This window comes from Anabas testudineus, chromosome 24 (genome assembly GCF_900324465.2).
Source record: "Anabas testudineus chromosome 24, fAnaTes1.2, whole genome shotgun sequence".
NCBI lineage: Eukaryota > Metazoa > Chordata > Actinopteri > Anabantiformes > Anabantidae > Anabas > Anabas testudineus.
The window spans coordinates 18089820-18116624 of record NC_046632.1 but is presented as its reverse complement, the minus strand read 5'-3'; the positions used below and the strand labels follow the sequence as shown (position 1 = coordinate 18116624).

The 26805-nt window shown below is 41.3% G+C and overlaps 1 protein-coding gene across 2 annotated transcripts; it reads left to right on the top strand.

The window, feature by feature from the left end:
* Positions 1–247: 247 nt before the first annotated feature.
* On the top strand, positions 248–26788 carry LOC113149786 (filamin-A-interacting protein 1). 2 transcript variants are annotated; one of them, XM_026342067.1, is made up of 6 exons: positions 248–526; positions 12673–12922; positions 15020–15193; positions 15593–15771; positions 22771–25555; positions 26228–26788. In XM_026342067.1, the coding sequence occupies exons 2-6, from the start codon at positions 12680–12682 to the stop codon at positions 26426–26428; spliced, it is 3582 nt and encodes a 1193-aa protein (XP_026197852.1). In that variant the 5' UTR covers positions 248–526; positions 12673–12679; the 3' UTR covers positions 26429–26788. The 2 variants fall into 2 exon arrangements, with proteins under 2 accessions (XP_026197852.1, XP_026197853.1); XM_026342068.1 differs by lacking the exons at positions 248–526; positions 12673–12922; positions 15020–15193; positions 15593–15771 and adding an exon at positions 20866–21118.
* Positions 26789–26805: the final 17 nt, after the last annotated feature.

Genomic DNA, 26805 nt, shown 5'->3' with positions numbered 1-26805 from the left:
TCACCTTTGTAAAGTGACCTCTGCTGGAATTTAAAGACAGAAAACAGAACTAGCTGTTAAACTCGACCTACAACAACTAATGCAGACCTCATCAAACAAGAACAAACTGGAACCAGTCCAAGCTCAGCCAAGCCAAGCCCCTGGCTGTGAGCAGGAGGAGGAGCGGTCAGGCTGCTGGTCCAGCTGATAGTTCAGCTGTTGGGGGTTTGGAAAAACCTCAGTCTGTCAGTTCAGCTGCTAACACAGACTGAGAGCACAGGTTAAATTTAGAGCAGACCTCACTCCTGACCAGAACCAAAAAAACGGGTTTTATTTAAGCTTAAAGAAAGAGTCTGCTCTGACTCTTCCTGTCTTTATCTTTTACTCTCCCGTCCTGAACAGAAACTTGGAGAGGACAGAGGAAAAAAGTGGAGGTTGAAGAAGACAAAGACATCTGGGAAATAAACGGTGTGAGTGAGTTTATCAGAGGACTGGAGTCATTCTGGGACTGAGCTGCTGTCACGCCTTCGACGCGCTGAGACAGCAGGTAAGAAAACATGGGTTTGACATCACGGACGGGTTTTGTTAAAGTTTGACTTAAACAATAGTTAAGAAGTTTGGACTTTCTAGTTTGTCTGGTGATTAAAAGTCAAATGTCAATAAAATGACAGTCAATAGTTAGAAGTCGAGTTGATTTTGCAAACAGCAAATGTTTTGGATGAGCTGATGAACAGAACTTTAAAACTGTTTCTTACCAAACTACAGAGTAAAAACACACAGACTGGATAACTGGGACGCCTTCTGAATGATGCTCTTTAAGGATTTTTTAAAGAAAAAAGGTTTTTGTCAGAGTCACCAATTAACCTAACTGTCTTTAGATTGACGCGGGTCCTTCTAGCAGTCAGGCAGCAGCTCTACCCACCACGCCTCTGTGACATTTCTGTGCAGTAAATAGTACTAGTACTGTATGTCAGAATTGCAGAAGTACAGTGAATAATTAGTTATGTTGTACGATTTGAAAATAATTTACGCTGCCAAAAACTGTCCAGCATGTCTTTCCATGTGTTGCTTGGTGATTCACCTTTTCTTTTAGTTCTGGAATCACTCAGGTTAATATGAACATTAGACCTGACTGACACGTGTTTTAGGTGTTATAGTATCTGTAGTAACTATGACAGCAGCACTGACATTTGGTGACGTCGTATAAACTTTTTAAAATGGGAGGCAGTTTGTTTCTGATCAGTTCTTTTTGCCTCAACCATGATCTTTCTGGAAACCTAATGAAGTACTTTCCACGCTCATATCGTGCATCCTCTGCATTTATTATTTTAACCATGAGGCTGGTATCATGTGCCACACCTTCGTGTCACATGATACCAGCCTACTGAGCCTCAGTCGGCCTGTAATTATGCTTCAGAAAGGCTTCCAGCAGTGGACATCATGTGCATATCATCGATGACCTCTAGCAGCCGTAGCAATTATCAGAGACAGGTGACGTAAGAAGAAAATACTCGAGACACTTGAGACTCAAACCTGAGTCTGGTTTTGTGTCCTGTTTCACACCAGCTGTCATTTTCTAATAAGTTATTTTAACCTCAACCTAATCAACTAGGTCTTGTGCTTAAACCTCGTTTGCCCTTCGTGTATTATTTATTATTGTCAGTGTGGCAGGTCTGTCACCTGATAACAACCTCAGTTAGTATCATGTATGGAAATTTCATGATACATAAATAAGTTAGTGTTTATCAGATGACCAGTTACTATCTACAGGACATGTGCAGCTCAGCTCCCTCTTTAAATTCCAGTGTATTCCTGGCTGTCTGTGTAATCATTTTGCTAAAAGCTCAGATTTAGCTCAGTTTTTGTTTATTTGTGTTGCCCATAATAACGTTTGCTTACAAGGGATCTGCTGTACAACATAATATATCATCGTTCCCAAGACTCTTGATGTAGATAAGGAAAAACTCCACCAAGAACCTCTTGTAACAGAAAAGATAAGCAGTAGATGAATTTACAGTATTAAGCAGCAGGATTACAGTTGAGAAACAGACTCTATTAAGTCTGTAAAACATAATATTAACAACAGTTTTAGTGTAATCACAGACAAATGTAAAAGTATTCTGAGTGACATCAGTGATGCTGAATAACTGGAAGCAAAACCCACTAAACCCAGTCGAGTGTGTTCATCCTGACTCATAAAGAGGGCATGTGTGAATCAGTGAGTTATGACTGCCTTCATTCACAGCCCAGTAAATGCTTGTTTCAGGAAGCAGTGCATTAGAAAGCATTAATTTAATAGATCTTTTACCACAGTACTTAAGCTTCGCTCTCAGGAGGCAGATGAGCTCCTCTTACTGACATGTAGCTGTAGAACATGGAGGCAGAGAGAAGTACTTGTTCTGAACATCTGACGGAGTCTTTAACGTTCAGACAAAATAATTCAGACTGAGAGTCGAGAACTCTAAAACACTTAGTGTGGATTATATCAAACAACTGTTTGGTTTGTTGTAACGTCCACAGCTTTCGACCACAGTGCTGCAGCAGACGGCACTTTCTCTGTGTTTTTACAAATGGATCTCTTAACCACAAGGACCATGGATGACAACACAAGTGCTCACATGTCAGTAGATCCATCTTCATGACAACTGAGCGAACATGTGGAGACACACTCCCCACTTTAGTAAACAGAGGTGGAATGATTTTTATTATAATACAAGAACTACACTGTATTTCTATATGAAGTAGAAACACCTGCACATCAACTGAACACATACCTGCATCGTTAACCAATAAGGTGGCTGCTATTGGCTGCTGTAATTTGCACTGAGAGTGTGAGATTACTCAGCACGACCACCGATAGTCGCTGTAGTTGAACTGACAAGGACGGCGGTAACACTTAATTCGTTTGTTAGTGGCATTCATTGAACTCTGCTTTGAGCACTGCTGAGGTCTTAAACTGACTAACTAACAACTGTAAAACACGCACTTAAACACATTTAATGCTCTGTTCTAGGTGAATATCAAACAATGGCCAGAGGGACTCTTCGGAGCGACTTCCTCTATATTATTTTAACCAGCATACTCTGCCCCGGGCTCCTGGGACCTTCCTCTCCATTAATAGTTTTTCTCATTTCCACTGTTTTCATTCCAACTTGTTTTCTTTTCTGTGTGAGCAGCAGAATTCAGAGGGCTGATACTATGGAAAGGTTTTTATTTCAATAAAGGCTCTTTAGTTGATTTTAGCTGTGAGTTAGACGACACTTCTGCCTGCACACGTGCTAGGACGATCTATCAAGCTAATGTTCCACGTAATAAAACATGGTCACAGTTAAAAGATCCCTCTAGATCTCACTGCACCTGCATCATGTCATTAATTTTTTTCTCTTACAGTATTTTACTGTTTATTATAGATTTATTGTTTGGTTGTAGAAATTCAGAATATAATGAAAAATGCTGCCTCAGTTATGCAGAGCATTCTCTACACCGTGTGTTCACAACAGTCCAGGGCTCAAAATGATTTTATACAGTAAATTAAAATGAAAAGCAGGAACAACAAACTATTGTCAGAATGGTAACGAGGCCCTAATTGATTAATTGATAAACCAACACATTGTTCCTACTCCTATTTTCTCTTGTGCAGTTTCTAACGTAACAAATTGTACAAAGTGGGTTTCAGAGGTTGAAGCAGTGATACTTGAGTAAATGTGTTTAGATGTTTGAGATTTGGTGACTGATGAGGTGAAATCTGAAAACAATGTGAGTCTTTTATTGAAATACCATGGATTCTTTCACTGTTGACTTGTTGAGCATCTTTCCCTCTTTCAGCTGCTTCACTTTGTAACAGTGTCCCTGTGTCTCCTCATGGCAGTACAAGGCCGACTGATAAGACAGGAAACATGAGATCATTCTGCTAATTCAGCTCAGTAATCTGTGCGGGGCGTTCAGCAGCGTCTGCCTTCTTGTTTGGTTTCAACACCAACTGCTGTTCCCATGACAGCATAACAGGCACCAGAGAGGAGCACAGTGTTTGTTTGGGTGAAGGTTTCTGAGCTGGCATGAAAACAGATGATAATATCAGGAAGGATAATGCTGGGAAAGACGGGATGTTGGAGCTGGAACTCCCTGTTGTTGTAGGTTGGCTCAGGTCTGACTATATATATAGATATAAATATAATCACTGCTCTACCTCACTGGATAAAAGTGAAAGTTCTTTCAAATTAAAGGACATGCTGAGCGTTTATCCCTGAGCAACCTGTTGCAGATTTACAGTAGTTTTACAGTTTGTTCTTCCTGAAAACTTGGTGAAATGAGTGCAGTCTGTAGAAATGGAGACAGGTGGTGTGAGGGGTTATGTGTGAACATATTATGTGCTGCAGCCTCTGTCTAAAAAGCACTTTTAATTCTCCTGAAAAATAAAAGTAATTTGAGCTCGACCCACTGTACTGTACTATCATGTCTGCTGTGTCATTTTTAGTATGAACAGCTGAAAACTACACCTGGAATGTGCAAACGCTCAAACTAGAATGATTCAGATCATTGACTGTCTATTTCTGCTCAGTTACTGGTTACTAAAGGTCTGTAGAGATGATGGGAGTCTTCTCTGAGGCCACTAATGGGATAGTCCGAGTTTATTCCTCCCTCATGACTCAGTGACATGCTAAATTGCTGTTGGGCTGACCACCAACCACTGGAGATTCATCATTGTTCGGGAGCTAAATGGCTTGTAAAACGTAAAATGAGCAGTGGTCAAACCCAGTTTCACCCTCGTGATGTCCTGCCCACTCGCTTCTGCTCATTTCGCTCTCAGCCCCTCCGTCTCCTCTCAGAATTTATGAGGGAAGTGACTTCATGCTCATTCCATCTGAAAGGCATGTGAGACTTGGCTGCTGGTCGGCTGCATGTTGGGAGTGATGTCAGCTTCTCTGACTGGTCACCGCTGATTAGAGCTCTTGCACAAACCGCTGGGAGTTTAAAAACCTGCCTTGTCTCAGCCCACGAGTTTCCCCCGATGACGGGAATGCATTATAATTTGGACGATTAAAAAGCCGCCCTACTTAATGTGATACAGTGAACATGCTCCAAAAACATGTCTCTCCAGTGAAGAACAAGAATTTTAGAACATACAGTAAATCAGACATTAGATCTGATTAATGATTTATGCAGATGCCGCCTTTCATTATGATTGTTTTTCTTTTAAAAACAAATGAGCAAACATTACTTAAGAACAATCCGCCCAAAACATTTCTCCACTGTGAAATGATAGAATAATTAATGTCTTCTCTTCAGAAAGACTTTCCTCTGAGCTTTACAGCAGCACACGTCTCTCTAAAGTAACCTGTCTGTTTTAGGTCCAAACCTCTGACACGGTTTCCGAGCTCAACTGGCTGCATTTGCCATTTGCTATTTGTGCAGAGGCCTCTTCATGGCCCTGCTGCTCACTCATCTGCGATGCCTTAATACCTCCATGTAAGGCAGCAGGTAATGATGGAGGAGACGAGCTGGTGAAAAGGCAGCAGTCGCCTGCAACATGATAATGTTTAAATGATTAAAAGGGGAAACACACCAGGAGGTAGAAGCAGTGGAGATGTTTTAATTAAACCAATGTAGAACAGACCAGACGACAGGCAGGTGGACAGAAGGAAGACATTAGGCCTCCAGTCATCGCTGCTGAATGATGCATCAGATGCAGAAGGTCCAAAACATGCAGACAGAAATGGGTCAGCCAGGCTGTAAAATGCCAAACAGTATAAAACACATACGGACTGTAAAGGACAGACACAGTAACACCATAATACCAATTACAGTAGTTAAAGGTGAAACCCTTATAATAAAACAAATGATTGAAACTTGTCAAGCAGGTAAATTAAAGCTGTGCGCCCATGTGCTGGCTGACGAGGTCCGACCCTTCTATTTCTGATATCGCTATAATAAATAGCTGTGATAAATATGCTAAATATGGTAATGTGAGCCTGGGGTGGCATTCAGCTCCGACTGTAAGTGTCACTATTTCAAGCACAGGAGCTTGATAGACTGATATTAGTCAAGTACTGCTCAGTGTACGTCAGCCTCAAGTGGTTTTCCCCAGATTCAGAAACGCTGATTTCAAAGGAACTGGTTTTAATGGTTTTTGATTTTACAGAACCAGTTCTTTTTTTTTTATTATTCAGTGTGCAGATACTTGTGCAGCTAAGTGTCATTAACTGGTTTTATCTCCACAGAATCTAATACTTCAGCTGACACCACTTGTTCTGGAGCTTTGCGTCTCTCCAGTGTTCTGCGTCGACACAGAACGTTTACTTACAGTAGCTGCAGGTGTTCAAATGTAGAAAATGACATTTAAAAACAACAGAGTTGATTTAGAAACTGCAAATTTCAATAATGAATTCATCTCTCTGCTGTGACTCTTTGACCTGTGTTTGAACCCTGACGGCTCATCAATCAAGCAGCTGTCCTCTTCAGTCTGACTGAACAGAGCACGCATTTCACTAATAATCACAGTGATGGAAGAGCATTTGGCTGAATTGAACTTCCAAATCCCAGCAGACACAGCCAAGATGACTTGGACCAGGAAAGTACATTTTGCTGGAACAGCTATATAATTATGTCATTTTGTGAGCAGTTCCTCTTCATGACAAAGAAAGAAATGATTAAGATCTGCTGCCCTGATGTCTCCAGTCTCACAGCTGGAGCTCTTTAAAGTGTTCATACAGAGGTTAATATGTGTCTCGTGTTTTCTCAGCTTTGAAGGAAAATGAACTCTGTTTACTTTTCCCGAAGATAAAACAATAAAAAACACGGTTACGGTTACAGAGCAGACTTGATGTTTGACCTGCCCCCGTCTGCAGCAGATCTTCAGCTAGGTTGTTGCTGAAGGGAGGTGCTGCTCCAGCTGGGCACAGTTCAGCCCACAGGAAGACTTCTATGAGCTGGCCAATCAGAACAGAGTCAGCCCTAAAGACGCAGGAGCTCAAAGGAGCTTTTTTATAAAGTGACGTTAGTCAGTCAGGAGTCTTCTTCTTCTCAGGTCTGATGTCTGAGAGGAATCAAGGTCTTTGAACCAGTAAATCGTTGAGTAAGAGGCTGTAAGAATTAATGACCTTGATCTAATAATTCATGATCAAAATTTAACTGTAATGTATAAATAGGGTTTAATAACAGGAGTGTCTTTGTTTAGCCTCTGTAAAATCATTCTTCATCTGTCTCCTGCCTCCAAGGTTTCAGGATCTAGAGCCCTTCTGCAGCACAGATGACCGACTGCATTACTTTCCCCCTTTTGGTGATTTACAACGACAGGCCTAAACCTCCTCACGAAGCTGATCGTTCCCGTAGCCTTATATAGTCAAATCTGAATCTACGTGCCTAAATCATATTTCAAATGAAAAACACAAAGTCTGAAGAAAGTTTGGCCTGGTGGATGAGAACAGCTGCCATCGCTTGCAAAGCCGGGAGCCCAGCATGGTCATATTAACGTCATCATTTAAATTATTAGCATCAGAGCAACAGTCGGAGCACTTTCTAAACAGCTCAACTGCAGCTTTAATTGGTACATTTACTGCTGTTAATAAATGAGTACTAGATTTACCCTCTATTAAAATGACTTCAGCAAACATTGTTGAGATCTCAAGAAACTGCAGCAAAGTAGAAACCTAACATAACAAGACCGTAGTTCTGGTCTGAATCGTGTTTTAAATGTGCAAAACTAGCAACGACTGCTCCGTTCATCTGCCATTATGGTTTTGATGTGATGCAGAGTCACAGCTGTGTAAAAAGATTACGGGGGTCCTTTTACCAGCCGTGTAGATCTGAATGTAAATAGTGAAAACTGCTTTAAAGAAGAGTCTAAAGCTAAAATTCAGCATTTTCTGTGTGAGAAGAACAGAGTCCCTGACAGTGTTTCTCTCGTGTGACCATGTGATACAGACAGAAACCATGTTGTGGACTTACCTTTATCCAGGTACCAGTCAGTGCATCACTGGGACTACTGTTCCGATGCTACCGTTGCCGTTGTAATGTATATAATTTATTATACAGCTGTGTGATTATTCACAGGGAAAGATGGAGTTTGTGTTTGGTGTTGGCTTGAGTTACTTCTGTAGTCAAAAGAAAACAACTAATCACCACAGAAGCTGTAATTTATGTCTACACACATGCACAAATATCATTTAAATGGAAATGAAACAAATAAAAAGACACGTGACATGTTGATGGGATTACGACAACAACAGTTTTAAAAAACCCTGAGCGGTTGTTTATTTACAGCCAGTGTTGTTGTGGAGGAGCGGGAGAGGTGCAGCTGGCAATACAGTAAAATGGAGGCTCAGGCATCCGCACAGTTGCTGATGGTTTACAAAGTGATAGCAGTGGAGTTTCCCCTTGTTGGACACAAGTTGGGAGACCCTAAAAATACCCACCCTTACATTTTCACCAAGCAGCTGCTGCTGGGTCCAGCAAAGCGAAGTGAAGGAGCCGTTAGCAGTGTTTACTGTATGTTTATAACAGTTATTTATAATGTGAAAACAGTATTAACAAGTTTATATTTGACACTATGGACATGTTGGTAGCGTTTGACTGAAAGCAGGGATGGTAAAGATGATCCGGATTCTGGTCAGTTCAGACCATGGATAACAACATGACCTAATGACGTTTTTTAAGGTCACACTGATTATTAAATACAAATAATATAAGTTGTATGTTAGAGAGAGAAGCTGAACACGTGGCCCAGTTTTGGAGACACTTGTTGTTTCTGGGGTCAAACCTGTGACCTTCTCATTATCAGATGAGCTTTCTAACCACCGGGACATCCTGCTGCCAACATACCTCCAGCACCACTCGCCCACCGCAGGTCTCATGTGTCCACCACAGGCCATAGCTGTCTGAGGTTTTATCCGGGCTCAACCGTAAATCAGAGAGTCCAGTTTAGCCTCATCACGTCTCCATAAATAACTCTCCCCAGGGAGGACCAAAGATGCAGCCTACACTTACATTTTTGGTTTATTTACATTTGTTCCATAGGAGTTTGACATGTCGATGAAAACCGCTGTTTTGAATCCATCGTGACTTGAAGGCTCCGTCGCCACAGTGGTTTTAAAGCCACAAAATACATGTAAGACCAGGATTTGAATACTTACAGCTGTTATAACCAATGGTGGAAGAAACTAGAGTAAAAGGGAAATATACTGCTTTTAAATCCTTACATAACCTAAAGTATAGAAGTATTATCTGCAAAATGTACTGTACTCAGTTACTTTATACCTCTGGTTATATTAAATGTTTAGACAATATGATTATATTCAACCCATCCAACATCACAGAGGTGCTGGATGGGTTGAAGTCAAACACACTTTATGGTGTAGGGTTAAATTTCCACTAACTACTGCAGTTTAAAGCTACATGATGTAACTTTTCTTTAATATTTTTACTTCAGGACTTAACTTAATGTGGACATGTGATGTCAATGACTAAACAGGGCCACCGTACAGCAACAGTTATTGTTGTTGTTGTTTATTTTTCACCAACTTGCAAGAAAGAATGAAAAAACATATGCAATGCCATAAAAGACAATCCTTGTCTTTTAGTATCAGATCTCTATCAGTGAATTATGTTTTTTTTGTACATGGAGGCAAAGGTGGGGAATAAAAAACTACAAATTGAAGGTTCTGGTGGTTTTGCTGAGTATTTCCCATAAATTCATGTCGACCCAGGTCTTCACAGTCCACCATCACTCATCATGGTGTAATGCTGATAAGGTCACTGGGAAATGACTCTATGAATCAGAATTCCTCTGTGGTCGAGGTAAACTGTTTACACAGATCAGTTCGGTTATCTGGAGCTCGATATGTCACTGTGCTGGCATTTCATGTGAGACCTGCAAACCCCTCGAGGAAACACTTGGCAACAGTGATGAAACCTGTGGACGACCTGTAAACAAGTCTTCTCTATTTACAGATCGTTTACTAACTGTTTACTCACTGATGAGTTGTTGAATGACGTCATCTTTAATTGTTAATAGTATGAGTTCAGAAATGTCAACAGGACTTAATTTTTTTATGTATCAGTAGTTCAACAAGAAATACACAACCTTTGGGTTTCAGATGTTCTTGGTATAGATGTGACATTAAGCAGAGAGAGAATCACTTAGCCAAAGGTTTTCATTCTGCAATACGGTGCAGTAACAGTGGATGTTGTACTGTTTTCTCCTTCTGGCGTCATGATTTGTTGGGACATAGTCAGCGTCTTGTAACAACTGCAAAGCAGAAAATATTAAAGACCTGTGAAGAGGGATTTATGACATAGTGAATAAACCATAGAACATAAAGTGCACACAGCCCAGTCGCAGGTCGTTATCACGCCCTGGTTCAGGTTAGGGAAAAGATTGTAGTTTGACTAGTGGTTTCAGACAAGAAACAAATCGGTGCCGCTTGTTTCCTTTCCTGTGTTTTGTGTTTTGTCCGTCGCTTTTAAGATACGCCAATGTCATTTTATTACGACCACTAGGTGTTGCCAAATTGTCACAGGTATCAGTGATATCCACCCACCACCTACAGGCCATGACTATGAGCATGATACAGACCGTCCGATGACTTGATAACACTCAAATCAGCTGATTAAACCCACCTAAAGCATTTGACATCAGCAGACATTGTTTGCGTACACTGAGAGAAGTTTAGATCCTTATGTACATTAAAATGAATGAAGGAATCCATCAATAAATCATAGTGTTGGCAGGTCCATTATTATTGTTACTTGGTTTTTAATCTGATCTGATCTGAGTGTCAGTTTTGTTTGGTTGTAGGTTTGCACCCACCCACTGGTTAAGATGGAACATTAGAGAATTTATTGGTTGCACAAGTCATCAGAAGATTGATAGAAAAGAACCTCTGCAGCCGACTGGACCCCACAGTTTGTGATGTGGACTGATTCCAGATTCTCGTTTAGAGCCTGTTAACAAGTCCAAATCAGCTACTGCTTCAGATATATTATGCCCCCCCCCCCCTCCGCTCCACCTTTCCTCCTTCAGTTCACAGAGCTGACCATCATGATGAAGATGGCTCTGTGGTTTTTACTTATGGGAGAGTTTGGCCTCTCCCCTGAAATAACTATTAATAACAGGCAGCAGTAACGTGGTTGCTACCACTTCACTGCCAGGATTTTCTCTGGCTGACTCACGGCCTGCTTTCATCCAGATCTGCAGCTTTGGGGAACTTTGGCTTCGTTCAGAGCCAGTAGCCTGTAAACCTGGTCTTTTCTCAGGACTCCCACTCGATGTCAGCCCACCCAGCCGTTCATTTCATCATTGTTTATAATTAGTGAATAGCTGCAGCCACCTGATCGGCTTTATTATATTTGTTAAGTGTCAGTTCTGGATCAAACAATGTGGCTTAAAATAGATCATCTGACATTTGGTTTTTGTTTTACTTGGCCTTAACGTACTTGACATTTTGTAGAACTGGATTATCAGCAGCACATAAAATACATCTTCACATTCTAAACCTAACCAAGCTGTACAAAAACCAAATCTCAACATAACTGTGTAATAGTAATAAACATTTTTAAATGTATGAAGTGTGCACCTGAACTGAAGCATAAAGTTGTAAGAAAATTAGTTTAGACAGACGCACATGTAAACTATAACTTGACTGATGCTCAACCCACAGCCTTTTCTCTTTCTGTGTATCTGCAAATGGCAGCTACAATATAAAGGTGAAGACTGTGTTAAACGCAGGTACGTACAGTAACAGGATGCAACCTTCAGTGTGCTGCATAAAAGTCCAACATCCTAGGTCCACACTGATCCGCTTGGTCCAGCTCAGGATGCACTAGTCAGTGGAGTTACACTTGGATACTGCACTGACTCAAAGTTAGACACCAACACCAACCATCAGATGCTGAGTATCGCATGTTGCTAAACACAGAACTATGTGGCATCTGTTCCCAGTGTAAATACATTTGACACAGACACTAAACCAAAACTGTTAGTTGCTGTTGGTTGTAATAATTTGTAATAATTGGCTCAAACCATATATTGACTGTATTTTACTAGAGTTCAGCGCCCATCACTCAAAGTCACAAGCAGAGTGGCTGATTTGGTTTTCAGGATATTTAAATGGAGCCCTGTGTCTCTGCATCATCAAACCGCTAGTTTGGAATGGCAGAACATTAAAAGATCGTACTGGTGCCGTATTATCACAGTTTCCATATCGTAGTATTATTTTGTTAGATTTACCTTCCAGGAAGCTTCTGGCACCAGCTGATCTTCTTCTACAATGAAAAGTGTGATCTTTCCTAAATTGAAATTCAACATGTAAGATACTGTAGGTAATCCATCATGGGGAGAATGTCATCACCTTTATTTTCTTGTCACAGTCATGTTATCGTGACACGTTAATAAACTGTGCTGCTTGTTATTCAGGCACAAAAAAGATTTTCGCACATGGATGTTGTGGAAAAGATGATGTGTCAAAAAGAAGAAGGACCCTCATTTAAACGGTAATTTGACACAACGCAAACATAATAGGTGACTAAATACTGACTGTGATGGATTACTGACGTCAAGTTAGGTTTAGGTCTCTGCACGTTGACTTGAACAGTGTTGAAGCCAAGAACAAATGTCTGCCATCAAAGGAGGGGAATAATCTACAACCTGACAAATGTATAACAAACATCTGGTTTTCCATTTACTGTCTCCTCTCACAGGTGAAACATGCGATCCAGGAACTGCACCATGCAGGGTCCAGATGACGGACACATCCAGCCCAGTAAGGGTTTCATCAAGCAGGACGAGGAGAACACACCAGAGCCGCCAAAGAGAAAGGCAAAAGTCCACAGAGAGGACATGAGGACGGGGGTGTCTGGGACAACGAAGAGGCCTCAGAAATCTGAGATGCTAGATCTGTCCAGGAAGGACCTGCTTCGCCTTCTGGGAATCATGGAAGGAGAAGTTCAGGTGTGAATTAGTTCCAGCATCTGCCTCTCGTGTTTTACGGAGGTCACAGAAGTAACTGAGGAAAACAGCGTGTGGCGACAGTTTTTCAACATTCATCCTAATTCTGAAGATCGTTTCCTGAATCAAAGACTCTTCTAGACGTCAAAACAACCTGGAAAATTATCGTTTAAATTAGTCTTTTGGAGACAAGTTCTTCAATTTAACATTTATTTTGATCCGTGTTTTGCACAGTTACATAAATATTAATCCCTATCCATCCCTAAATACTCACAGGGAGGGAAGTGAAGTCCTATTTATCCAATGAGAAGAAGACGTCAGGAGTGACGTTCAGAAGCTGGTGAAGCACACCTCATTAAACTTCTTAGTTTCTCTGGCTCAGTGTCAGTTTGCTGCTGAGTGACTTGTTACTGATGGAGGTGAATCCTGATTGATGGAGAACTCATCTAGTTCTTATTCCCCTAAAACAAGGCCAGCAGCTTATATAACCATAAATACAGAGGAGTTTGTCAGTACTGATGAGACTTATTGATATTTCACGCCATGTGATGGGCTTCATTTTGAAAATAACCTTTGCCGGTGGGGAAAGAGCCCACTGGCTGCTGCTGGGTTCCAGTCTGATAATGATTTTCTAATGGAGGCACATTTATAAAGTCCTCTCCAGAGAGGCAGGATGCTGCTGCCTCACCCTCAGTTTCCATCCTGCTCATCTGTTTGGGCGTGTTGAATATTTTCCATTAGCGATGGGACAGAAAAATACCCAACACGGAGCCACATTTCACACAGGAAGAGCTGCTATTGTTCTGCTTTGACTCACATGAGGCCTTTCAAAATCACTGAAATGTAAAAAGAAACCGACTGAAAACATCATAATAAGTCATTTTAATTAGCATCTAGGATGTTAAAAATGGTTTCTGCAAGAGAATATAAATACTGTTTAACAGGAAATAAAGATTTGATCAAGTACTGTTCTGCAAAATCTATTGAAAACATATGAGTGATGCTAAAAACACTGACCTGCTGCCACTAGAAAACAAATGTGGGTTAAATCGCTGATGAAAACAGTTCCCAACAAATGACTTAACATCTAAAGTTTCAGTTACATCTGATAAAAACTAAAGTGTCTTAAGATCTGATGACAATAGTCATGACAGGAAAGATCAGATGTTATTATTTTAGGCACATTATATTTGTTAATCCTCTTGATCAGATCACATTTATGACAAGTTAATGCAGAAAACCAGGATATTCCAATTTATATACTTTTTCCTGCCACCGTATCAAGAGGAATAAGACTTACATTATTATTATTAATCAGGTCAAAACAGGCAACAATAACTGTGAGTTATAAAGAAAGGAGGAGTGGAGTGTGAAATCAGGAATTATATAAAAGACATTAAAAGTATCAGCAGCAAACTCCTCCTGCACTGATTTATTTACAAGTAGCTACAGGAAAATCCTGAACAGATATTAAGAACTTTTAATATTATATATATTATGTATGAACTATAATTAAATAATAATTAATGTGATTCTCAGCCTAAATGGTTAAAGCTGAACATCTAAGTCAGAGTTCTCTGCCTCTGTGCAGGAATCTTTGTGTCACAGCTTCGTATCAAATCAGTTAATGTGCAGCTCCCTCTGGAGGAAGCAGAACACAAATGTGCTGATCATCTTTAATCCAGTTGGCAGCATCATGTTTGGAGTGATGGTGTCAAAGCCAAGAAACAGACACTGTACAGTCCCTTTAGAGTCGTTAAATGACTTTTTATCTAATTAAAATAAGTTAAAAAACAGAAGTGATCACCTGATACTTTAATAATTAATACAATATTTTATTAATATATTTTAGGTTCTTTGGAAAAGAAAAAACAAGCTAATTTGCTAATAATTAGCTATAATTTCCCTTCAGTACCATGTTGTATAGAAAAAATAAGATTTAAAGTTAATAGTATCAACATAAGTTAGAAATGAATTGTTAAAGTAAAAAATGTCTGATTCTTTTTTACAGTAATTGCTTAAAATATTAATATTAAAATTGAAATTGATTTTTCACAAATTGGTTGCAGTTTCATTTAAAGTCTCTTTATGTGTCTACAGGCCAGAGAGGACGTCATCGGCCTGCTGAAGTCAGAGAAAATCAGGCCGGAGACCCTGGAGGCTCATTATGGTTCAGCTGCCCCCACCAAACCCCTGCAGGCCCTGCAGAGAGACGGCCTGCTCGGCCACAGCAACAGCAGCACAGAGGACGTGTACGAGAAACCCATGGCCGAGGTGAGAGACGGTTCTGAGGAGTCAGGATCAGGCTGTGTGTATTACTTTTAGCCAAAGCTGTCCAGACTTTTATTTTGGCGGTGCTTTTACTCCAGACTTCATGCGAGTGAAGAGTGAATTAAAACCTAAACCATGTTCTTCTGTTTGCTGAATGGCAGCAGTTTCAACTGGAAAATGTAATTTGCTTTGCTCGTTCAAGTCTTGAGGGTGTAATACAGTAAAACAGCTGAACAACTGTGCAGCGAGCGTGGAAACATGAGGATGGACAGACTCTCTCTGCTCATTGTTCTCCCACAAATCACCACGACCATAACTAATGTTCTGGGATGCTGCTCCGGCAGATGTGCTGCCCCGGGGTGAGTTGTTGTTAATAATGAGTGTTGACGTGTTTCCCGTCAGTTGGACCGTCTGGAGGACAAACAGAAGGAGACATACAGACGGATGTTAGAGCAGCTGCTGCTGGCTGAGAAGTGTCACCGCCGCACCGTCATGGAGCTGGACAACGAGAAACGAAAACACACCGACTTCATGAACAAGAGCGACGACTTCACCAACCTGCTGGAGCAGGAGAGGGAGAGGTGAGGGGGGCTGTTCTGGTTCTTATTCTGGTTTGGATCCCATTCAGGATTAAGCTGGCACATAACCTGACACCTTTGTACTCTAGTTAGTGTCAGTCGAGTTGAATTGAGTCATGAGATGGGAGTAATCCTACATTTTTCATTATTTTAAAATTGCTGTTGACAGAGTTTGCTCGGCTACACTCCACCTGTCAGTTGGTGATCACGGCTAACATCATCTAAAATGTGCTGGTTCTTCAAACTTAACTCGTCGTGCTTTGGTGGAAGGAGTTCGTGTACATGATATGATCACACTGTAAATTATATGATCACACTGTAAATTATATGATCACACTGTACATGATATGATCACACTGTACATGATATGATCACACTGTAAATTATATGATCACACTGTACATGATATGATCACACTGTAAATTATATGATCACACTGTAAATTATATGATCACACTGTACATGATATGATCACACTGTACATGATATGATCACACTGTAAATTATATGATCACACTGAACATGATATGATCACACTGTAAATTATATGATCACACTGTACATGATATGATCACACTGTAAATTATATGATCACACTGTACATGATATGATCACACTGTAAATTATATGATCACACTGAACATGATATGATCACACTGTAAATTATATGATCACACTGTACATGATATGATCGCACTGTAAATTATATGATCACACTGTAAATTATATGATCACACTGTAAATTATATGATCACACTGTAAATTATATGATCACACTGTACATGATATGATCACACTGTAAATTATATGATCACACTGTACATGATATGATCACACTTTACATGATATGATCGCACTGTAAATTATATGATCACACTGTACATGATATGATCACACTGTAAATTATATGATCACACTGTACATGATATGATCACACTTTACATGATATGATCACACTGTAAATTATATGATCACACTTTACATGATATGATCGCACTGTACATGATATGATCGCACTGTAAATTATATGATCACACTGTACATGATATGATCACACTGTAAATTATATGATCACACTGAACATGATATGATCACACTGTACATGATATGATCACACTGTAAATTATATGATCACACTGTACATGATATGATCACACTGTACATGATATGATCACACTGAACATGATATGATCACACTGTACATTATATGATCACACTGTACATGATATGATCACACTGTACATGATATGATCACACTGTAAATTATATGATCACACTGTACATGATATGATCACACTGTACATGATATGATCACACTGTAAATTATATGATCACACTGTACATGATATGATCACACTGTACATGATATGATCACACTGAACATGATATGATCACACTTTACATGATATGATCACACTGTAAATTATATGATCACACTGTAAATTATATGATCACACTGTACATGATATGATCACACTGTACATTATATGATCACACTGTAAATTATATGATCACACTGTACATGATATGATCACACTGTAAATTATATGATCACACTGAACATGATATCATCACACTGTAAATTATATGATCACACTGTACATGATATGATCACACTGAACATGATATGATCACACTGTACATGATATGATCACACTGTAAATTATATGATCACACTGTACATGATATGATCACACTGTACATGATATGATCACACTGTAAATTATATGATCACACTGTACATGATATGATCACACTGTACATGATATGATCACACTGTAAATTATATGATCACACTGTACATGATATGATCACACTGAACATGATATGATCACACTGTACATGATATGATCACACTGTAAATTATATGATCACACTGTAAATTATATGATCACACTGAACATGATATGATCACACTGTACATTATATGATCACACTGTACATGATATGATCACACTGTACATGATATGATCACACTGTAAATTATATGATCACACTGTAAATTATATGATCACACTGTAAATTATATGATCACACTTTACATGATATGATCACACTTACCAGCTGCTTCTCCAACTATAACTCCCACACAGGTCATTTGTCCCGACCCTCTCATGTGACCCATCATCGTGTAAACAGAGCAGATTGGTTCGGTTTAGACTGGTTTCTTAACTTCTCCTGAAGTTAGTGTTAGATGGTCGAGGGTCCACGTCCATATTCTGCTCCTGATCCATGAAACCTTTTGATTTCTCAAACTTAGATGTTGTAATAGAAACACTCAGTCCTGCATGCTGTCAGTCGGAACCTCTTTTAATCCCTCAGCTCCTCCTCACTTTTAAAAACATGTTTTTCAGATTCATTTTCATTTGTCCAGCAGCTGGTGTCAGATAAAACCCACAGCAGGGTTTTGGACGATGGATCTGATATGAAGGGTGATGGTTGGTGTCTTATCAAACCATCGAAGACGCACAAACACAACGTTCAACCTCGAGCCTGTTCTGTCTGACATGTCTTTTAAATGATTTTCTTTTAGTTTAATCTGTTTTATTTGCGTAGAAATCAGACTTCACATTGCATGCTGTCGAAAAACATACTTTTTATATGTTTTCTGTAATTAATAATCAGTTTCCTGTGTAAAAATAAGAAAGATAGACTAGACTTAGGAGCAATTAGTTAAAACAGTGGGGTATCACATCAATTAGACCCAGAGCTCTCCTCTGATGTCAGAACGTCCTACCCTAAGGCTGAGCCCAGAAACTCGTCTCATTCCTTCAGTCACTCTCCAGAACCCCTCCTCACTGTAATCCAAGCACAGATGAGGGAGGTGACAAACATGACCTAATAATCGCTCACATCTGCTCCTCGCGCTCCATAAACCTCAAAAAACGAAGTTGAACAACGCTTCACTGAACCTCCTTCACTGGATCTCGTTATCTGTCGTTCAGATCCCGTTTAACTCTGTTTATTCAGTGAAGCTCTGATGAGCATGTGATGTGTTTGTCTGCTCAGATTCAGCTGCACTCGGCTTGCTCTCATCATGTTCTATTCTGTTTTCTGATTATTTTGGTGCATTGGTTTGTGGTTTACACTTTAACATTTCTAGTCCTCACTTTAAAGTCCTCCTGCTCTCACCTCTGTCTGATGACACACTCCTGTTGACTCTTGTTGACTGCAGTCAGCGAGCAGATTCACTGCAGGTGATATCATGAATGAATCGGGTCTGAACACAGAGAGGGTGATGTCATTCCCAGCAGAGATCCTGCGGAGGCTGTGTTTGCATAACAATAGTCATGGATGGATGCATCTAGAGAAGAAAGGATGTGTTGTGTGAAGCACCACCAGTTTTTTAGTGTAATTCCACTACAGCACGTACAGATTCTAGTGTAAACAGCTTCGCTGGTGAACTTTTTAAAACTTTCTTTGAACGTGTTTCAGCATTAAACTGTAAATTTGCTTTTAATTACAAAATACAGTGAAGTTGTTCAGAGAAAGGTGGTGTGGTGGTGTGGTGGTTGGTGCCGGGTCGGCCGGCTGCCTTTCTGTGTGGACTTCTCCCTGTGTCTGTCTCTGGGTTTCCTCCATGTTCTCTGGCTTCCTCCCACAGTCCAAAGATATGCAGTTTTTCTTTTGTGCCAAATGATCCAGTCTCGCAGTACAACATCAAGTCTTTTTAAAAATGTGTTGTAGGGACTCACAGAACTATTTATGGTTCAGGAAAGACTGGGATCAGGCTCAATTAAGAAAAACACAATGTGATTGTTAACTTTTCACCAAAACCTCAAACGTTCTCTAACTTTAACCAAAGTGTTTCTTTCAAACTGCTGCAAATTACAACTAGATGAACTGAACTTCCAGTAGCCGACTCCAGGCTGCCTCAGGACAAACAACAGAATCACCGACTCACATTTGTGAGCTTGTTCTTATTGGACAGTGACGTCTAACTGCCGGGCCACCCTGAGACCTCAGATCCCAGTCTGGCAGGGGCTCGTGTGGTTTGAGAGGTTAGGATATAAACCAGCAAATGATGCTTGTCTTCACAAAAATGTGGATTTGACTCTGTAATTTCACAGTGGTGAACAATTCAGATTCACTAAACAGTCAACAACAAATGTTCCTCCTCGGTGTCACTGAGTTCTCGTTGTCCTTTTCAGAGTTATTACTGAAGAAAGGTCAGATCTGCATCTGATGATCTGATGTGTTTGCTCAGTTTTATGAGAGTTCGGGCCTCTGTCAGCACTGAGGCTATGAATAGACCCAGACAGAGAGCAGCTTTCTGCAGAGCCATCATCCCCCAGCAAGTTTATAATACTAGATACTGACTCTGAGAGGATGGAGGAGCGATATGAGTTAAATATCGGAAGAGTTATTATATTACTTAGTGGGAAAAATCTCCTAACTGAGACACGACGATGGTGTGTCCTCGAAACAACAATCATTGTCCCTGCACATTATTACAGGAGATGCTGTTTCTCCCACATCTCCAAAAATACATCAGCCAATAAAAGTGCGTTTATCTAAAACACAGGCAATTAATGTACAAAGTGCTTCTTTGTCCCAGTGGTCTTTCTAATTTCTATAACATATATTTGGAATAATGAGGGGCGGTGATTGAAAGCATCTACATCTGTGAGCTCTTTGCACTGCTCACATTTGGCTCATTTAGGAGCCTTTGCTATGCAAACCACCGGCCTCCTCTGCCGTCTGAAGCCATGATCTCACACACATACAATTTAGCCACTATGGAGAATTTATATCCCTGTCATGTCCCTTTGCACAATACAGAGGGATTAGAATGGAAAAGGCTGTGCAAGTGTGGCATTGTCCTCTCCAAAACAAAAACTCCCGCCTTGCATTGTGGCCTTTATTACTATAGAAACACTGCTGGGCTGCAGAATGGACAGGAGAGAATTGGGTCAAGATGGAGCAACATTTCAGGAATGGGCTTTAAAGTGGCCTCGTGTGTTGTGTCGTACCTGTTACCCAGGCGTCCCACCTCTCTCTCTCTCTCTCTCTCTCTCTCAAGAGAGACAAAAACAAATCAGTTAGAGGGAAGAGAAAGCCTCCTCCCGACTTGAATGCCTCCTCCTCAGCGTCCAAACAAGGGCAGTGCCTCTGTGCACCATTTGTGGAGGGCTGCATGACATCACCTGCCGGGGGAGCCGCGCTGAAATCCGACTTTTTCATTGTCCACTGGTGACATATTTGGAATGTGATGGCTAATTCCCAGCAGATTTGGGGCCCCGCCTTCCCTCCCTCTCTAACAGCGTGAGAGTCGCGGCAGCTTGGCTCCTGCTCAGCTTTACAAACACATTCAGGCATGGATCAACCTGCCCTGCATCCCGGCTTGTTGGTGAGTTCAGCGGCAACTTTTAGGGGGATATAAGTTTGTGATGCAGGAGGAGGACGATAGGGCTTTGTGTAGAATTTGGTTCGATGTCTCTCACGCCTCTCATTGTGCAGTTCTGAGATGTGTTTCAGTGATAGAGGGATGTGAAGTGTGTGGACATGACTAAACTCTAATTCACCCAGAGTGATGCAAATTTAGCCAAATGTTTATCTGCATGAGTAGAAAATCAATAAGTTTTACATTTTAATTAATGAATGTGCTTTATAACCCTGTAGAGACATGACAAACATAGAGTCTGACCTGTTACACAGGGAACTCTACACCACTGTACAGTATGTTGACATATGTTACAGCTAACATCTGCACAAATCTGCACATTGGACTGAATCCTGCAGCTGCATTTGTGTTCACTTCAAAGAGGAACTTAAACTCCACTAAGCGTTTGCAGTTGCACTTCACCTGCAGTTGTTCAACTCACCTGGAACGAAGTCACAAGATTTGCAACTTTCCAACATTCTCACCAGCATCTGGCCAGATGTGTTCAAAGAAGTACAACATCCCAAAAGTCTGAAAGTCTGTAGTGTAATGACTATCTTTGTGGTCTTTCACTCTTCTTATCGTGTGGCCATGTGTACCTCAGTTTTTAATACGCCTGTAGTGTCATTTTTGTTCAAGTTTGCATTTTACAGAGTTGCTTCAGCATTTGTTATCTGCAGTGTTAATGGACAGGTTGTTGTGTTCTACTGCTCAGAAGTTTGGGTCCGTGAAAAAAAAAAGATCAAATGAATCAGAAAAACACTGGAGACAGATTTAGATGTAGATTTGAATGGAATGTCAACATATGTTTACAGAGGTTCATCATCAGCAAACATCAGTTCTGAGTTTTAATGGCACACTGTGTTTGCTAATGGAAATGTATCCATTCAAAGGAAAAGTCCTAATTAGAAAAATATTTTCTAATTGTGTTAACACAGATGGAAACTGACTTTTGAACCATAGTTTATCATCTGTGCAAAGTCACAGCTGCGAATCAGAAATGTGCTCTTTGTTGTGCTGAGTGTGAGTCACTGGTTATATGTGAATGTTTGTCCCATAATTTTACTTTTGACAATCCGGATAATTTCTGAATCAAATGGAACCTGTTACAATCCAGACATAATAAATAACTGAAGCCTGCATGTTAATAAAGTTCCTTTAATGTGAAACTTGTTTATGAAATCCTTCACTTTTCTTAATTCTGGACAGGACAGGCTGAGCTCTGACGTTCAGGCTCTAATCTGCTTCTTTTTTATTTCCTTTGTTCCCCCACTTATCCTTTTGCCTTTTCTTTCTGCTTGACTGCCTCGCTCAGTCTGGTCTGGATTTTTTATTTTGTAGACATGCTCTCAATCTTTCTCCATCTGATAAAGGAACACAGGAAACTATACTCAGTTATGTTAGTTTGATCACCAGATGTCATGGGAGGAGTTGTCATAAACAAAACTTTCTCACATGAGGATATAAGGACGTTTAATAAAAGCTAGTTATTCTTCTTCCGCATTTAATCAATCACAATTAAAAGTGCACAATATTTGTCAAGATTGTGATGTAAAATTTATTCCAGATTGGTGAAACAATCTCCCCTCTAACATCAGTTTTATCTGTTTGTTTCTTAGACTCAAAAGGCTGTTGGAGCAGGAAAAGGCCTACCAGGCTCGTAAGGACAAGGACCACAGCAGGAGGCTGGAGAAAGTCAGAGCAGAACTGGTGAAGCTCAAGTCCTTTGCCCTGATGTTGGTGGATGAGCGGCAGCTGCACATCGAGCAGATCGACCAGCAGAGCCAAAAAATTCAGGACCTCAATCAGAAGCTGCAGGAAAAAGAGCAGCGATTGGCGGCTGTTACCGACACTGCCAAAGAGGACAGCCAGAAGGTCCTCAAGCTGGAGGTCGAGCTGGAGCACAAGGCAGCCAAGTTTGCACAGGAGCACGAGGAGATGACCGCCAAGCTTGCTAACCAAGAATCCCAAAGCAAGCAGCTCAGGCTGAAGCTGGCAGGACTGGCACACAAGATTGAAGAGCTGGAGGAGAGCAACAAGGTGCTGCAGAAATCAGAGGAGGACCTGCAGGAGCTCCGAGAAAAGATCAGCAAAGGAGAATGTGGAAATTCGTCTCTTATGGCTGAGCTGGAGAATCTGCGCAAAAGAGTGCTGGAGATGGAGGGCAAAGATGAGGAAATAACCAAAACAGAAACTCAGTGCAGGGAGCTGAGGAAAAAGCTGCAGGATGAGGAGAATCACAGTAAGGAGCTGAGGCTGGAGGTGGATAAACTGCAGAAGAGAATGGTTGAACTGGAGAAACTGGAAGGTGCCTTCAACAGGAGCAAAGCAGAGTGCTCTCAGCTCCATACAAATCTGGAAAAAGAGAAACGTGCTGTAAAAGATCTGGCCGGTGAACTGGAGAGGATGAAAACCCGGCTGAAAGACCTGGAATCTTCAGAGTCGAAGTTTGAGAAAGCAGAAATGGTGCTCAAAGACGATCTCATGAAGTTGAAGTCCTTTACGGTCATACTTGTCGATGAGAGAAAAAACATGGCAGAGAGACTCAAACAGGAAGAACAGAAAAGTGATGATTTAAGTAAGATGTTCAAAGCAGAGCAAGGCAAAGTTATGGAGGTCACAGAGAAGCTGATTGAGGAGAGCAAAAAACTTCTCAAACTAAAGTCAGAGATGGAGTTTAAAGTAACGACTCTCACTAAAGAGAAAGAGGAACTCAAAACTAAACTAGTGAGTGAAGAGGAAAAATCTATAGAACTAAATAACAAGCTAAGTGGAATGAAAATAAGAATGGAGGGACTAGAAGAGACCGAGAGGGAAATGCAGAGAAAGTGGGCCAACATAGATAACAACAGAAATCTAGATCAAGACAACAAAGTGAAAGAACTCACGCTGGAAATTGAAAGACTGAGGAGCAGGCTCAAACAACTCGAGGTGGTGGAAGGAGATTTAATGAAAACCGAGGATGAGTATGATCTACTGGAGAAGAAATTCAGGACAGAGCAGGACAAAGCAAATGCACTGTCAAAGCTCCTGGAAGAAATGAAAAGTCAGATCGCCAGAAACAAAGCAATAGAGAAAGGTGAGGTCGTAAGTCCAGAGGCTGAGCTGAGAATCCGCTGCAAGATGGAGGAGGCTAAAACCAGAGAGCTGCAGGTGGACGTCCAGGCCCTGAAGGAGAAAATCCACGAACTGATGAACAAGGAGGACCAGCTCTCCCAGCTGCAGGTAGATTATTCCGTCCTGCAGCAGAGGTTCATCGAGGAAGAAGAGAAGAAGAAGAGCATGAGTCAAGAAGTGGACAACCTTACCAAGGAGCTAGAAGCCAGCAAGCGCTACAGCCGCGCCTTGAGGCCTAGTATGAACGGCAGGAGGATGGTCGATGTGCCTGTTACCTCCACAGCAGTGCAGACAGACGTGATAGCCAGTGAGGCCGCCGAGGATGAGACGGCAGCAGGCTTCATCCGAAAATCAGTCCTCGAGGAAAACCACCTAATGAGCAATCTTCGACAACGTGACCTTAAGAAGCCAACAGTTCTAGAGCGATACCCTCAAGCGACTACAGACCTCGGGGCAAGAAAATCCTGGATGCCCTGGATGAAGAAGAAAGAGGCCGTCACGCTCACTCAGACGGTTCCTGAGAAGATCAACTCGGCATCCATGATCCATCCACCTGAAATGACCGTGACCCCAAAGCCAGGTCAGCCACTACACATTCGAGTGACCCCAGATCACGAGAACAGCACTGCCACCCTGGAGATCACCAGCCCTCGAGCCGAGGATTTCTTCTCCAGCACCACTATCATCCCAACTCTTGGTCTTCAGAAACCCCGCATCACAATCGTCCCCAAGTCCACAACTGTCACCTCAAAGACTAAAACCTGTGACGTGAAGGGAGGTCTCGATCGAGCCAAGTCTCCAGTCACAATAACGACTATCTCCAGGGCCAAGAGCCCAGAAAATACCAATGGCGGCAGCTCTGGCGGTCTTCAGTCCCCTGTGTCGATCATCACCGTCAGCACTACTCCTGTGGCTGAAGCGTGTGCTTCATCCGAGCCTCATGAAATTACTGCCAGCCGCACTGTGATCAAGATGACCCCAGAGAAGCAGCCTGGTCTCGCATCTGTGCGGAAATTCAACACTAACAGCAACATCATCACAACAGAGGATAACAAGATCCACATCCACTTGGGTCCACAGTTTAAAAGGCCTTCCGAGGGACACAGTGGTCCCATGGTGACCCTCAGACCTCTCGGTATGAGCCTGGAAGGCAAAGAAACATCAACAGGTACCGTGCTCCGCTCTCCACGCCAGCCTTTAACGGGGAAGACAACTCCGAGCAAAATGACGAGCAGCATAACAATCACTCCCATCACCTCGGCAGCCTCCAGACCGACACAGTCAGTGGTGAGAGATTTCAAGATGCTGATGTCTAATGTCCTGCTTTTATTATAGACTCAGAACTGAGACACTGATTCTATTTCCTTTCCACCGAAAAGCAAAAATGTCTGAATGATGTCTAATTTTCTACATTGCAGTTACTTCTGAAATGTTTCAGAATGAAATCAGGTGGTGAGTGTTAGATAGAAGACGTCGACATTTCTCAACACAACCTCACTGCTGTGAACTAACACTGGATTGACCTGACCTGCATTAGATCCCAGAGGCCTGTCTAAGGGTCTTTTTTTACCAACACAACTTTCCCATCACCAAATTACTAATTCCCTCTTTAGACTATTTGTCTCACTTCAGCACTTTTGCAACTACTTCAAATGCACAGATGCAAAATGTGAAAAAGATCATTTCCCTCAACACACTGGTGTAAATGCTCCCAGCAAAAGTGGTTAATTTATTAAAAATTGTGCAGCAGACTGAATATTTAAAATATGAAGAGAGAAATATAAAGATAAAGAGTTTTAATAGAAACGGATGGCTACCACTGTGGAACAAACTGAGGAAAACCAAATCCTTCTTTCTTCAAAATGTCAGCGATGACTACAGAAGTTAACAGAAGATAAACTCAGATGTTTTCGTGCTTGTGATTTTAATCCTTTGCTCTGTGCTGTGTTTATTTTTCAGTCCAGTTCTGATGTGCAGTCGACCAGGAGCACGGCCACACGGATCCCTGTTTCAAAAGGTATGAAACCGAGCAGCAAGGCGGTTCTGGGCGTGTCAACGGTGGCGAGGTTTGAGTCACGGGCCGAGAGCCAGTCGATGAAAATCGAGCTGAGGAAGTCGACAGCGTGCAGCTCGGCCTCTGCAGCAGGAGCAAAGAGCTGAGGGCCGAACCTGCTGTGGCTGTGACCTGATGTGAACATGAGACACAGACTTCACCAGAATACGTACACAACTTTCCAAAACCCATTCGAGTCCACGCAGAACTTCAGTTTTTACATTTTACAGGAAACATTCAAGTAACTGAAAGGGCTGATTTTTCTGTTTGCGTGTGAATCTACATTTTGATGAACTCCATCTTGCTGATATGTGGCAGCATTTTTAGACTTCATCTTATCATCCATAACTTCCTGTAGCATGTGTTTATTTCACCTCAGCTTATGGAGCTTTCCACTGTGAATTCTTTGTGGACTATGAATTGTCATCATTTGTGACAGGCACCAAAATAAAATCTGTTTATCTCTGGACCATGTTTGACACTG

Bases quoted from the DNA above. Each gene is read 5' to 3' on its own strand.
- LOC113149786 (XM_026342067.1), top strand. From the start codon at position 12,680: ATGCGATCCAGGAACTGCACCATGCAGGGTCCAGATGACGGACACATC. The intron at 15,772-22,770 runs GTGAGGGGGGCT...TTTGTTTCTTAG, and splicing joins CTGGAGCAGGAGAGGGAGAG to ACTCAAAAGGCTGTTGGAGC. The intron at 25,556-26,227 runs GTGAGAGATTTC...TTTATTTTTCAG, and splicing joins CCAGACCGACACAGTCAGTG to TCCAGTTCTGATGTGCAGTC.